This window comes from Drosophila persimilis, unplaced genomic scaffold (assembly GCF_003286085.1).
Source record: "Drosophila persimilis strain 14011-0111.01,24,50 unplaced genomic scaffold, DperRS2 tig00000191-arrow-pilon, whole genome shotgun sequence".
Lineage (NCBI taxonomy): Eukaryota > Metazoa > Arthropoda > Insecta > Diptera > Drosophilidae > Drosophila > Drosophila persimilis.
In genome coordinates this window covers 7,822,764-7,834,261 of record NW_020825298.1, presented here as the reverse complement: position 1 = coordinate 7,834,261, position 11,498 = coordinate 7,822,764, and the positions used below count along the sequence as shown (strand labels likewise).

Sequence of the window (11,498 nt, the reverse complement as noted above, 5' to 3'; positions counted from 1 at the left end):
ACACTCAGGCAACATTCATTATTCATTCGTACGCGAACTGTAGCCGCCGCAGACTGGGACTGTGCGTGGTGTTGCAAAACCCTCAGCTCCGTCTGTCTGCAGCTTCCACTGGTAGCTCTGTTGTTGCATGACGAGCGGCACTTCCGCATTCGAAAAATGCCAGCGACCTCTGTGAACTTTGCACTTGAGGATATTTTTGGGGAGAAAATAGCAGCCTGCTGGCTGCCACCTGGTCGTGCAAACATTCCATTGATTTGAAAGTTTTCTCCAAATTACGGAAATTGTTTGCTGCCTGCGCCTCACAGACATATACCATAGACCGTACATCTCTTATTCATATATCTCTTATCTTGAAAGCCAAAGCACGCCTTTGATAAGACAGTTCTCTGGTTTCCCCCGTTCTTCCTATCTATCCTATATTTTATGAATGTCTCTGATGTCACAGATAGGGACACATTGAGAAAATAAATATCTTATATTTGCGTTCGTTCCCGAGAGAGAACACCTCTTGCATGACACGATCGTCACCGTGCGGTCTTTTGTTTGCTCTTTGATTGATCATAATAATGGTTCACAAATGGTGTGGCTCCCAGAGTCAAGGTGAATCGTTGTTTATGTGTTCGGTGCTAGTTGTTTGAGTTTCTTGTCGTTTTTTGTTGTTGGTCTTGTCAAAACATAACAATTAAACGTTGAAATTGGTACGGGCTCTCGACAGTACGAGCAGATGGTGGATAGTACATATCTTTTCTTGAATGATACATTGAATGATACATGTTCTAATAGTTGGCGTTTCGTGGGTTTGCAAAGTACTATCTTGATTGAAATTTCATTTCAACTGCTTTTTTGCCATCCAACCAAGAGAATGCTCTAAAAATGGAGAAAGAAAAACCATGAAATTGAGAAGGTTCATAATGATATTAATACTAGTTCAGAAAACGGCTAAAAGGGGAACACTATGTGTTACGCGTCATGCAGCAGTGCGCCTCGGTTTCTTTCCATCCCATATAAATGGCTCTATCTCTCTTTAACCTCTCATTAGAGCGGTTAGGCTCTCTAATAATTGACAGATCACCCGCATAACTTGCGATGATCTCTCATCGAAAACTGAGAAGCACTCCCTCCTGCTTCACTCATGAATGACTCACAAGTGTATTCATATTCAACCCACATAAACAGTTTTCAAGATCACTTATGTCGTCTGTTTTTCCCAACCCATCAATTAGCGTACAAAACGAGTACACATCCATTGATCAGCGATCGTTTAAGCAATCTCCCGAATGTATTCCGAATATAATTCCCTTCCAATTCCGAAGGGTGCTCCACTTTCCTGGCCCAATGATTACGAGTGTTTGTATTCGCATTCGTCTGTAGGTCGCAGACTACGTCACTTTTTGTCTGTTCGATGTTTATTTTCTCACTTCCTCTCCTCTGCGCACTCGATTCGCGCACTTTCATTCATTCATTGGCTAATTTATCGATGATTAAGCACTGAATGCATTCGCATTCGCATGATCATTCGCAGAAAAACCAATGGTGAATACTTTTGCACGACTCACTCATTCACACGCTGATTCAAATTGACCGAAAATTAATTTGCACTTGATAATTGCTATTATTTTCTGTGTGGCTCCACTTTGATCGACGGGAAATCCTATGCAGAAACCGGTCAAGAGATGCAGTGTTTTGTTTCTTTTTCCAAGTACAGTGGGGACTCTTTTTTGGTGGATATGTGCTTAGCACATTTTCGTATTAAATTCTTGTTTTGAAAGATATTTAACAAAGGAAAAGGCGTCATCCACCAGCGTCATGGGTGGATCCACAGCGAAGACCCCGCTTAACATTTCTTTAATTTTCAGTGTTGTTTTGATGGCAAATATTTACTAGCGGATTGCTCCCTTGTGACTGCAATTTTTCCTTTAGTTGGAGACATTTTTCAATCCCAATTTAGTTGCAGACTCCGTCCGTCGCCTCTCTCTCTATTTAAAGGCAACAGGTGTCCGCCCCAGAGAGAGCGAGAGAGAGAGCTACATATATACAGTGGCTCCTGTCTTTAGCCGAATGTCAATGCAGTAGTACAAGTCTTTAGTCGAACGTCTTATACAGTAGTACCTGTCTTAAAGCGATGGTCATGCAGATCTCGAACTTGGCTTTTGGCCATAAAACCAAATCAATCCACAAAAACGTGAAGCAACTGCCACAAAATAGAAAAAAAACATGGAAAGTTGTACAATATACAAGGAAAAAAGCAACAGCAACGAAATAGCAACAAAAGCCACAAATGACAACAACAAATAAATAAACTATTTAGCAATAAAAATACAAAATAAAAGAAAAGAAAATACAATTAGTGTTGTGTCTGTCCCGTAGCCCCTTTAGGCCTCTGGAAGCGCCGTCGATCCATCCATCGTCCGTCGTCTGACTCGTCAAGTATTCCATGCGCGAAATATCTTTTGGATTGTGTTTTGTGGGTTATGCAAAAGATACAAATACACGCCCCAAAACATAAACTAAACTAAAAGACAGAAAAAAGAAACACAAAGCACGTCCATCATCGTCGTCGTCATCATCATCGCTGGACAGTGAAATCTTTTTGTTTGTTCGGAATCCGTAAGGCGTTTCGTAATGAAAATTAAACATTATCCGGGAAAAGCCGTGGATGCCAGCCTCTCGCTGGAGGGCAGCAGTGCCATGGGTGCCATCTATGAAGCCAATTGGTTGCAGGCTGCGGCACCACTTCCACTTCCACACCATCCCCCAGGTGGAGGTGGAGGTGGAGGTGGGGGAGGCACAACGACCCTCAGTCGACAGGGAAGCAGTGCGGGTACCAGCTTTCTCCTGGATGGAATCTCGGCGTTGAGCAAATACCAAATGACACTGGAGAATATCCGGAAATTGGAACAGCAGTCAAGGGACAGACGGAGGATTGTGAGCATCAAGGAGCTGAATGGCTATCGACCATCGGCGCTGCAGCATCACCAGCAGCAACAATTGGAGAACAATTGGGTGACAGAGGATCAGGATCAGGAAGAGAAGCCTCAAAAGGAGGAGGGTCCCGCACCCGGTCCCAATCCCAAGCAAAAGATCCCGGAACACGTAGAAGAGCCTGCTGTCAATCATTATGTCCTCGATCCCACAGAGAGGCCGCGTGTGCCACGCCCACGGCAGCAATTGTCGGTGAAACCACCTTCGCTGCGACGATCCCAGACCATGGCCATGCCTCCGAGCTATGCAACGATGAGATCGCCACGAAAGCAGGCAAAAGGTGCAGCCGCAGCCACAGCCAGCAACAGTAGTTCCTCCGCGTACTCTACGTTCTCCTCCGCTGCGGAGGATCTAAGGGATCCTGCAGAGCAGGTGGTGATATGCCAGCAGCCGCAGCGTGGCATGCAGCCTGCTCCGCGAGCAATGCAGCCCCACAGAGAGCCTGCGCCGCGGCTGATGCAACCTCCTAGAGAGCCGCCACCAGAGCCGCCTATACGTGCCTCCAAGGATCAGCAGCCATTGCCAGCACAACGTACCTTCAAGGAGCAGCCAGTGCCGCAGCTACGTGCCCCGAAGGAGCAGCCATCACTGTCACAACGTGTCGCCAAGCCCCTGAGCAGATCACAGACCAGTGTCCAGCGCTATGCCACTATTCGCATGCCCCACCACTCCACCTCCTTCTGTCGAGCGGCTGCCCGATCCACAGATCCATCGGCAGTGCGGAGGCACAGCCTGGAGCAGGCCCTGCAGGGACTCCAGGTTCAGGAGGAACAGCCTCGTCCGAGGGTGGCGGAGCCGCGACAAATCTCACCCACTGCCTCAAGCAATGGCAGCTCCAAGGATCTCAATGGGGAGGGTTTCTGCATACCCCGACCTCGTCTCATCGTTCCCGTTCACACATATGCACGTCGTCGTCGCACAGGGAATCTCAAGGAGCAGTCGAGTGCCGGGCAAGAGGAGGAACCAGCGAAGGGTAAGGGTAACAGTTGCAGTTACAGTTACAGGAAGATGGTGCACAGACGATCATTTTGGGGTACATAAAGTAATGATTGTGGGGATCTATTGGGGATATATTGATCTTAAGAATGGGATAGATTATTTTCTTTTATTCTTCTAACAATTTCCCATCTCCAATCTCCCTTTCCAGATGGACGCGTGGAGGTCTCACGCGAGGGCAAATACCTCTCGACCCTCTCCGGAGCGAAAGTCCTTGGGGAGCTCGCGATCCTGTACAATTGCCAGAGGACTGCCACGATTACGGCCATCAGCGAATGCAATCTGTGGGCCATCGAGCGGCAGTGCTTCCAGACCATCATGATGCGCACGGGGCTCATTCGTCAGGCGGAATACACGGATTTCCTCAAGAGGTAATACCCTTTTCCACCACACACAGGAGACATTATAAATTATTTCCTCAATCGTGGAAAATGGAAAATGGGAAATTTGTATGTGCATTTTTAATGAAAGTTTCTTGCATTTTTTGGCCTTAATTAATGTACATTTTGCACTTAATTATATCAATTCCGCAAATGCACAGCAGCACTTCGTGTTTGCCCCATTATGGGGCACACAGCAAAATCGCTTCAGCTTAAGGATTTCTTCATTTCTTCATTTTTTCGCTTTTATTTTTTGAGGTAAAGTAACTTTCTCCAGACAGAGCCATCATCGACAGGCATCCCCACATCTGCACATCGTCTCGTCTCGTCATCGTCATCGTCATGGTCATGGGCGTCGCATATGACGTGCGGCCAACGAACGCATAGAAATTTGTTGTTTTTTTCTTTTCAAATGGAGCTCCAACCAGTTTTTGGCCTTCAGTTCCAGATGCAAGATGCCAGTCCCGTAGATCGCGCAGATCTTTCAAGTGACCAATGAATTAATTGGTGGCATACGAATACCCGCCGTTAGGTGCCCGTAAAACCATAATTGAGGTTCGCCATGCACTCGTTTCGAGACCATGAAATGGCGGAAAAGCGAACTGCATTAACTTCGAAATGAAAATGAAAGTGCGATTGGGGATGCAATTGCGATGCAAAAGATACAGATGCAGACATACTCGTACACTGGCAGCATTTGCGCCAGAGGGATCTAAGACTTGCTTTGGAATCTCTCTAATCGAGAGCTGAGCACTAATTGCAGTACTTTCTCTACCCCTCCATTCCTTTAATTTGTGATCGATCAGATTTTGAAATTTAATGAAGAGAGTACCAAAGATTTATAGATCACCTTGATGATGCATTAGTGAACAAGTCAGGGACAAGAGAGACAAAAATCAAGTCTAACGAAGAGAATGGAGAGATTTTCTTAGTTTCTTTGAAATCTCTTATTGCAATTGCAGCACTTTCTTTTAATTTGAATTGAAGTTAATCCAAATATATTGCATTTTTTACAGTGTACCCATTTTCAAAGATCTTGCGGATGATACTCTTATCAAAATCTCCGATGTCCTGGAGGAGACGCACTATCAGCGTGGCGACTACATTGTGCGCCAGGGGGCACGCGGCGACACCTTCTTCATCATCTCCAAGGGCAAAGTGCGGGTGACGATCAAGCAACAGGATACCCAGGAGGAGAAATTCATTCGAATGTTGGGGAAGGGCGATTTCTTTGGCGAGAAGGCGCTTCAGGGGTGAGAAAAGCACAGATTAAAAATCCGTGAATCCTAACTAACGATGCTAAATTGATATTTTCTTTATAGGGATGATCTACGCACAGCCAACATTATTTGTGATTCCCCCGAGGGCGTGAGTTGTCTGGTGATTGATCGCGAGACCTTCAATCAGTTGATCTCCAATTTGGACGAAATCAAGCATCGCTATGACGATGAAGGAGCCCTGGAACGCATCAAGTAAGACAGGGAGAGTCTCCCTATAGATACCCAAAAGTAATTCCATATTATTTTCCAGAATCAATGAGGAATTCCGGGACATAAATCTCACAGATTTGCGTGTGATTGCCACCCTAGGAGTGGGTGGTTTTGGACGCGTGGAACTCGTGCAGACCAATGGCGATACGTCGCGCTCGTTTGCCCTCAAACAGATGAAGAAATCACAGATTGTGGAGACACGCCAGCAGCAGCACATCATGTCCGAGAAGGAGATCATGGGCGAGGCCAATTGCCAGTTTATTGTGAAGCTCTTCAAGACCTTCAAGGATAAAAAGTATCTGTACATGCTGATGGAGAGCTGTCTCGGTGGAGAGCTCTGGACCATACTGCGGGACAAGGGAAACTTTGATGATAGCACAACGAGATTCTACACCGCCTGTGTGGTGGAGGCCTTTGACTATCTGCACTCGCGGAATATTATCTACAGGGACCTGAAGCCGGAGAATCTGCTGCTGAATGATCGCGGCTATGTGAAGCTGGTGGACTTTGGTTTTGCCAAGAAGCTGCAGACGGGCCGCAAGACCTGGACGTTCTGCGGAACGCCCGAATACGTGGCCCCCGAGGTGATACTGAATCGTGGCCACGACATAAGTGCGGACTATTGGTCGTTGGGTGTCCTAATGTTTGAGCTGTTGACGGGTGAGTGTCGTAGAGATCTCTCGTAAAGTATTACTCACTAATTTGGGTTTCTTTTTCTTCAGGTACCCCTCCGTTTACGGGCTCCGATCCCATGCGCACCTACAACATCATACTTAAGGGCATCGATGCCATCGAATTCCCCAGGAATATCACACGAAATGCCAGCAATCTGATCAAGAAGCTATGTCGTGATAATCCCGCCGAACGTTTGGGCTATCAGCGTGGCGGCATCAGCGAGATACAAAAGCACAAGTACGGTCCTTACAGATTAAAACTAGACTTGCATTTGGGGCACATTCATATGCGTATTTGAGGAAGAGTTTGGTTCCACTGGGGAGTTAAAATGATTTTGTGTTTTCTAAAGCAGTATGTTATACCACAAATCGCATAGCACATATTTCAGGTCTTATAATATTGGATTAATTCGATCTGTATTCATTTAGAATCAGAATATTTGGATTGTTTAAAATTGTAAATAATGTCAAATCGTTCCTGGCGAATAGTCTCTTTTTCGTTTCTTTCGAAATTAATGGGTCCTAATGCAACAGAGTCTCTCAACAGAAGTTCACTTCTTTTACAAATTCCAAGTTCCCTAACTAATATGAACATTACCCTTATAGATGGTTCGATGGCTTCTACTGGTGGGGCCTTCAAAATTGCACACTGGAACCACCGATCATGCCAACAGTCAAGAGTGTGGTGGATACCACAAACTTTGATGACTATCCACCCGATCCGGAGGGTCCACCCGCAGATGATGTCAGTGGATGGGATAAGGATTTCTAGTTTGGATTGGAATATTTTTCGTGTTTCCTAGACGATGCTCTCTCTCTATGCGTCTGCTACAATCATAAACAAAAAAGGAGAACAAACAGGAAAATAAGGAGGAATGGAGAATACAGAAGAATTGATCTTAAGTGCGCCATATGTACGCCAAAGCCAACAGTCAGCAGCTTTAATCCCAAAGCTGCCACCCAGTCCCCAAGAGTAGCAGTCGCACAAAGCACAACCCACACACACATCGGCTCATCGTCTTAGCATATATTTATGTATCCTTATGATGTGCAACAGAATGAATTTATTAACGAGTTTATAACTATTATTATGTAATGAGAATGGGATGTCTAGTTTTCGTTTTTGGAATTGATGTAAATTGTAAGTAGGTGGGAGCTCTGCTCTGCTCTGTCATTGTAAAAATTATTTTCTATCTGTATATCTACGACTATATATTATTAACATAACGACATATTATTATTATTATTCATTGTTAATGTATCACACACCCACACACACACACAAACAAACACATACAAATCGGGTTGCCTTATAGTCTTTAAGAGTATATTTTAATGCAACATATGACCAAGAACGATTTTTTAATTTCATGTCTCCCCTCCCCCATAATATTTGTTACTTTTTCCCCATAATATTTCTTATATCTCTTCTAACTTTCATTTAGTTCTAGCGATCATTTCTGTTATTTGTACGAATAATAATGCCTTTTAAATTGTCTTTTTTAAGTAAAACAGTTAGAAATTGAATAAACAAATTTATGCGACAAATAATGGATGGGATTGGTGGATAAAGATGATCCTCTTTTAACATTTTTAAGTTATATGTTTAATTTAGATATCTAGCTAGCTCAGGCTAATTATATAATTGTAAAAGCGCATCATGCATTTTGCTTGGAAAGCTTCGGCTTGGTGTCGCTTAGGTCAGATAAAAGTTAATAATTATTGTAAGAGGAAAAGCTTGTCGTGTTTATAGATAGTTACTTTTCATATAGCAATATCTAAAGAATATTTCATAAGAAATATTCACTCAAAGTTCGACCTCATCCAAGGTACTTCCTGCTTTTGAGGTACCTCTCTATTTTGTAAGCTCCACCGGCCGCAAACTCACGTTTTCACTCAAGTGTAAGAAAATATGCAAAAAGACGAAGAAAAACTGAAAGTGGAAACGAATTTGGGCAAAAAAGCAACACACGTCTACGTGCCAAGCAAAAGAAAACCCGAGAATCAACCGTAGAGAAAGCCGAGAAAAATCTGTCAAAGTGCATGACAGTTCATATGGGAACATTCTACGCCAGACGCTCGACCGGATCAGAACGGAGCACCCAAAACGGAGAAGTTATAGATTCATTATTTAATGAATTAGTAATAATGCTGCTAATTCTGAAGTGGAGACTATTTTGGCTGCTGCTGGCGTTGGGTTTAAGCCTGACGCTTGGAGCCAGTTTGGAGAATAAAAGCCATGCCGAAGTCCAGCAATTGATTGGTGAGTAAATGAAATCTCTGCAAATCCCAAGCTAATTGTGGTACCCTTTAGCTTGCCAACAGCCCAAAGCTCCGGGCCTTTGTCGTGGACGTCAGCTGCGTTATGCCTACAACAAGGAGACGGGCAACTGTGAGAGCTTCTACTACACGGGCTGTGCCTCTACGGAGAACAACTTCCTTACCTTCGAAGAGTGTCGAAGAGACTGCATGCAACGCTTGCGTTACTGAAGCCAGGAAAGACGAAACACCCTTGCTTTTTTCTTAATATATTTATTGCTATAAGAAATGTCATAGTTTGCCTTAAGATCTCTTTGACTTCCTGCGTCGATTGCCATTGAAAGACTTTGATGAACTACCACCAGAAAAGTGGCACAGGCTGTAGGCCAGTACCATCAGCACCACGAAGATCAGGCACACACTATCCAGCGAGTGATAGACGAACCAATTGAGTTCTATGCCTGGGGACTGGAGCATTTCGGCAGCCAGCAGACCATGCTGGATCACATGCTCCACACACCAGATGGCGGATTCTAGGGGACTGTTTTCACGCTGGTTAAAGATCTTGGAGATGCCAAGTGATCGAGTGGCATAGCTTCAATAGAGAGAATAGTGTTAGCCAGATTATATACCAAAATATCAATGATGTATACCTCGTGTTATTCAGTTCGTTGAGGGCCTGCGTTACGCTCGTCACTCTGATTTCTTCATAGTCCAGCTTCAATCCCATTCCTCGATTTTGCACGGAAAAGGCATTCAAGAACTGATCGCCATAGATGGGTGTAACCAACATAGGCTTTCCGCAATGTACCGATTCTGTAGTGCCAAGAAGACCGCCATGGGCCCAGAATAACTCCACTTTGGGGTGACCTGAAAAAAGGACCCAATTCAATAAGGTATGTGGTCCAGAGGGATTTAAGCTTTATCTCTCACAAAGAAGTGCCAACTGTGGAGCCCATTTCACAAACAGGAATTTAGTAGAGTCCATTTTAGGTTTTTCATCCGCCTCCCATTTCCAGATCACGCGCAAGGGCTGCCGTTCCAAAGCCTCAACAATGGCCGCAAGCTTATCCGCATCGATGCTGGAGATCCGAACCATAGACCCCCAGCTGATGAAGATTATGGGGACCTCCGATTGATCGAGGAACTGAGCAATGTTTGGAGGCAGCTCCTGCTCCGCCTGGCTGGTAAGGTGCACACCGCCCACCTCTATGAATTGTCGGGACTGCGGACGACTGCCCATCAGGGAGTAGTGCTGGTTGCCAAAGATAAAGGCGGTCTGAGTGCGCGCCACTTCATCAACATCCACATCGATGCCGAAATGCTTCCGGACTAAGGCGTTGTCCGCCCGAATTGAGTGATATTTGTAGAGGAGCTTTAGCATCTTTGCTTGGATGAAGTTCACCAGACGCTCGTCCCAGCTGAGGACACCGGCAAATCCCACAAACTCCGACTGGATGAAGGAGGGTGTGTCTGGCAGATCGATACGATCGTAGTAGTAGGGCATTAGCGCACACGTGCTCAAGCCAATGATGGGCAGATCCATTAGCTTCGCCAAAGCCAGCTGGCAATCGGAATTGAAGTACTCCGTGAGCAGGAGGTCGTAGGGCTTCGTCTGGTGGCGCTTGAGGACCGTCTCCACATGGCCACTGGCGTAGAGGCGCTCACAGGACTCTTGGCCCTCCGAATGGAGAGCAATGTATTCCCAAAACAGAGTCAGCAAAGATCGGGTCGGTGTGTGTTCCGATAAAGGCACCAAATTGATGGTGGTGCTCGACTGATCCTCGCCTGCCTGGGAGATCAAAAGCTGCTCGTAGTTGGGCCACTCCGCCGCCTGGGGATGATTCACATACGAGATCACAGTGAGCTGATGGCCACGCCTCGCCAGTTCATTGAGTATGGGCATCACCACCTTAAAGTGGCTGAAACCAAAGTGCGGATACACAGCCAGCACATTTCCACCAAATGCTGGTGGAGGGGTTCCCGTAATGACGATTAACCACAACGCAATTAAAACGCTTCTGCTGATCCGCCACCACGTTGTCATCGTAACTTTGTTCTCGCGCGACTGCTTTCATCTTGATTATCTAATTTTACATGCATTCGTATATGTTTGATAAGAACGCTGTTCTGATACGAGTGGTTTTTGTTAATTTGTTGTTTTTCACTGCCAGTGCAGTAGAATTGCATTTGTGGGTCTTCACTAGTCATCAGTGCTGCCAAATTAACTACTTTATAGCTAGTCATGCCAGACGGAAATCGAACTACTTAAATTTAACTTTGTTCTTTTTGTATACCATTAACTAAATTATATTTGTGGCTTAATAATTGACATTTTTTTAATTACAGATACGGGTTGCAGCTATTTTTTCGTTTAAAAAGTTGACAGAACTACTTGTATTATCGAAAACACAACTCTGAATATGGCAGATTTTACATGATTGCTACATACATATGTACATCTTACAATTTGAATTTATCAAATACATGTAGAATGTATAGTATTATACAACTACAGCGACATTATTATAAACAAATTCCATTTAAATTTTCATTTGACGATTAGTAGTACTGGTACTTAAATTCTCTTTTAAGCTACCTACTCAGCTTCGTCTGTATTGGGCATTCCGTTTTGAACCATTTCACATTTCACAAAAAATTGGTCCTGCGCCGATCGGACCCTATTTGTCTGAGATATAGCTCTCCGAAGATTTAGA

At 44.7% G+C, this 11,498-nt stretch overlaps 3 protein-coding genes across 3 annotated transcripts; 2 read left to right on the top strand and 1 right to left on the bottom strand.

The window, feature by feature from the left end:
- The first annotated feature begins 2,569 nt into the window (after positions 1 to 2,569).
- On the top strand, positions 2,570 to 7,593 carry LOC6589026 (cGMP-dependent protein kinase, isozyme 2 forms cD5/T2). The gene is made up of 7 exons (XM_026988514.1): positions 2,570 to 3,955; positions 4,130 to 4,349; positions 5,375 to 5,611; positions 5,681 to 5,830; positions 5,889 to 6,508; positions 6,571 to 6,760; positions 7,129 to 7,593. The coding sequence occupies exons 1-7, from the start codon at positions 2,623 to 2,625 to the stop codon at positions 7,292 to 7,294; spliced, it is 2,916 nt and encodes a 971-aa protein (XP_026844315.1). The 5' UTR covers positions 2,570 to 2,622; the 3' UTR covers positions 7,295 to 7,593.
- A 707-nt stretch (positions 7,594 to 8,300) lies between these two features.
- Positions 8,301 to 9,070, top strand: LOC6589027 (kunitz-type serine protease inhibitor vestiginin-3). Its single transcript, XM_002014942.2, has 2 exons — positions 8,301 to 8,785; positions 8,837 to 9,070. Exons 1-2 carry the CDS (start codon positions 8,566 to 8,568, stop codon positions 9,010 to 9,012), a joined length of 396 nt encoding a protein of 131 aa, XP_002014978.2. The 5' UTR covers positions 8,301 to 8,565; the 3' UTR covers positions 9,013 to 9,070.
- Positions 9,035 to 10,894, bottom strand: LOC6589028 (UDP-glucuronosyltransferase). The gene is made up of 3 exons (XM_002014943.2): positions 9,715 to 10,894; positions 9,435 to 9,651; positions 9,035 to 9,376 (listed from the first exon to the last, which is right to left on the bottom strand). Exons 1-3 carry the CDS (start codon positions 10,826 to 10,828, stop codon positions 9,085 to 9,087), a joined length of 1,623 nt encoding a protein of 540 aa, XP_002014979.1. The 5' UTR covers positions 10,829 to 10,894; the 3' UTR covers positions 9,035 to 9,084.
- Between the last annotated feature and the right edge of the window lie 604 nt (positions 10,895 to 11,498).

Excerpts from the sequence above, each read along its gene's own strand:
- LOC6589026 (XM_026988514.1), top strand. The coding sequence starts at position 2,623 with ATGAAAATTAAACATTATCCGGGAAAAGCCGTGGATGCCAGCCTCTCG. Across the intron at positions 3,956-4,129 it reads AGAGGAGGAACCAGCGAAGG|ATGGACGCGTGGAGGTCTCA; the intron begins GTAAGGGTAACA and ends CTCCCTTTCCAG. Across the intron at positions 4,350-5,374 it reads TACACGGATTTCCTCAAGAG|TGTACCCATTTTCAAAGATC; the intron begins GTAATACCCTTT and ends CATTTTTTACAG.
- LOC6589027 (XM_002014942.2), top strand. The coding sequence starts at position 8,566 with ATGACAGTTCATATGGGAACATTCTACGCCAGACGCTCGACCGGATCA. Across the intron at positions 8,786-8,836 it reads CGAAGTCCAGCAATTGATTG|CTTGCCAACAGCCCAAAGCT; the intron begins GTGAGTAAATGA and ends GGTACCCTTTAG.
- LOC6589028 (XM_002014943.2), bottom strand. The coding sequence starts at position 10,828 with ATGACAACGTGGTGGCGGATCAGCAGAAGCGTTTTAATTGCGTTGTGG. Across the intron at positions 9,652-9,714 it reads TCCACAGTTGGCACTTCTTT|GTCACCCCAAAGTGGAGTTA; the intron begins GTGAGAGATAAA and ends TCCTTTTTTCAG. Across the intron at positions 9,377-9,434 it reads AACGAACTGAATAACACGAG|CTATGCCACTCGATCACTTG; the intron begins GTATACATCATT and ends TCTCTATTGAAG.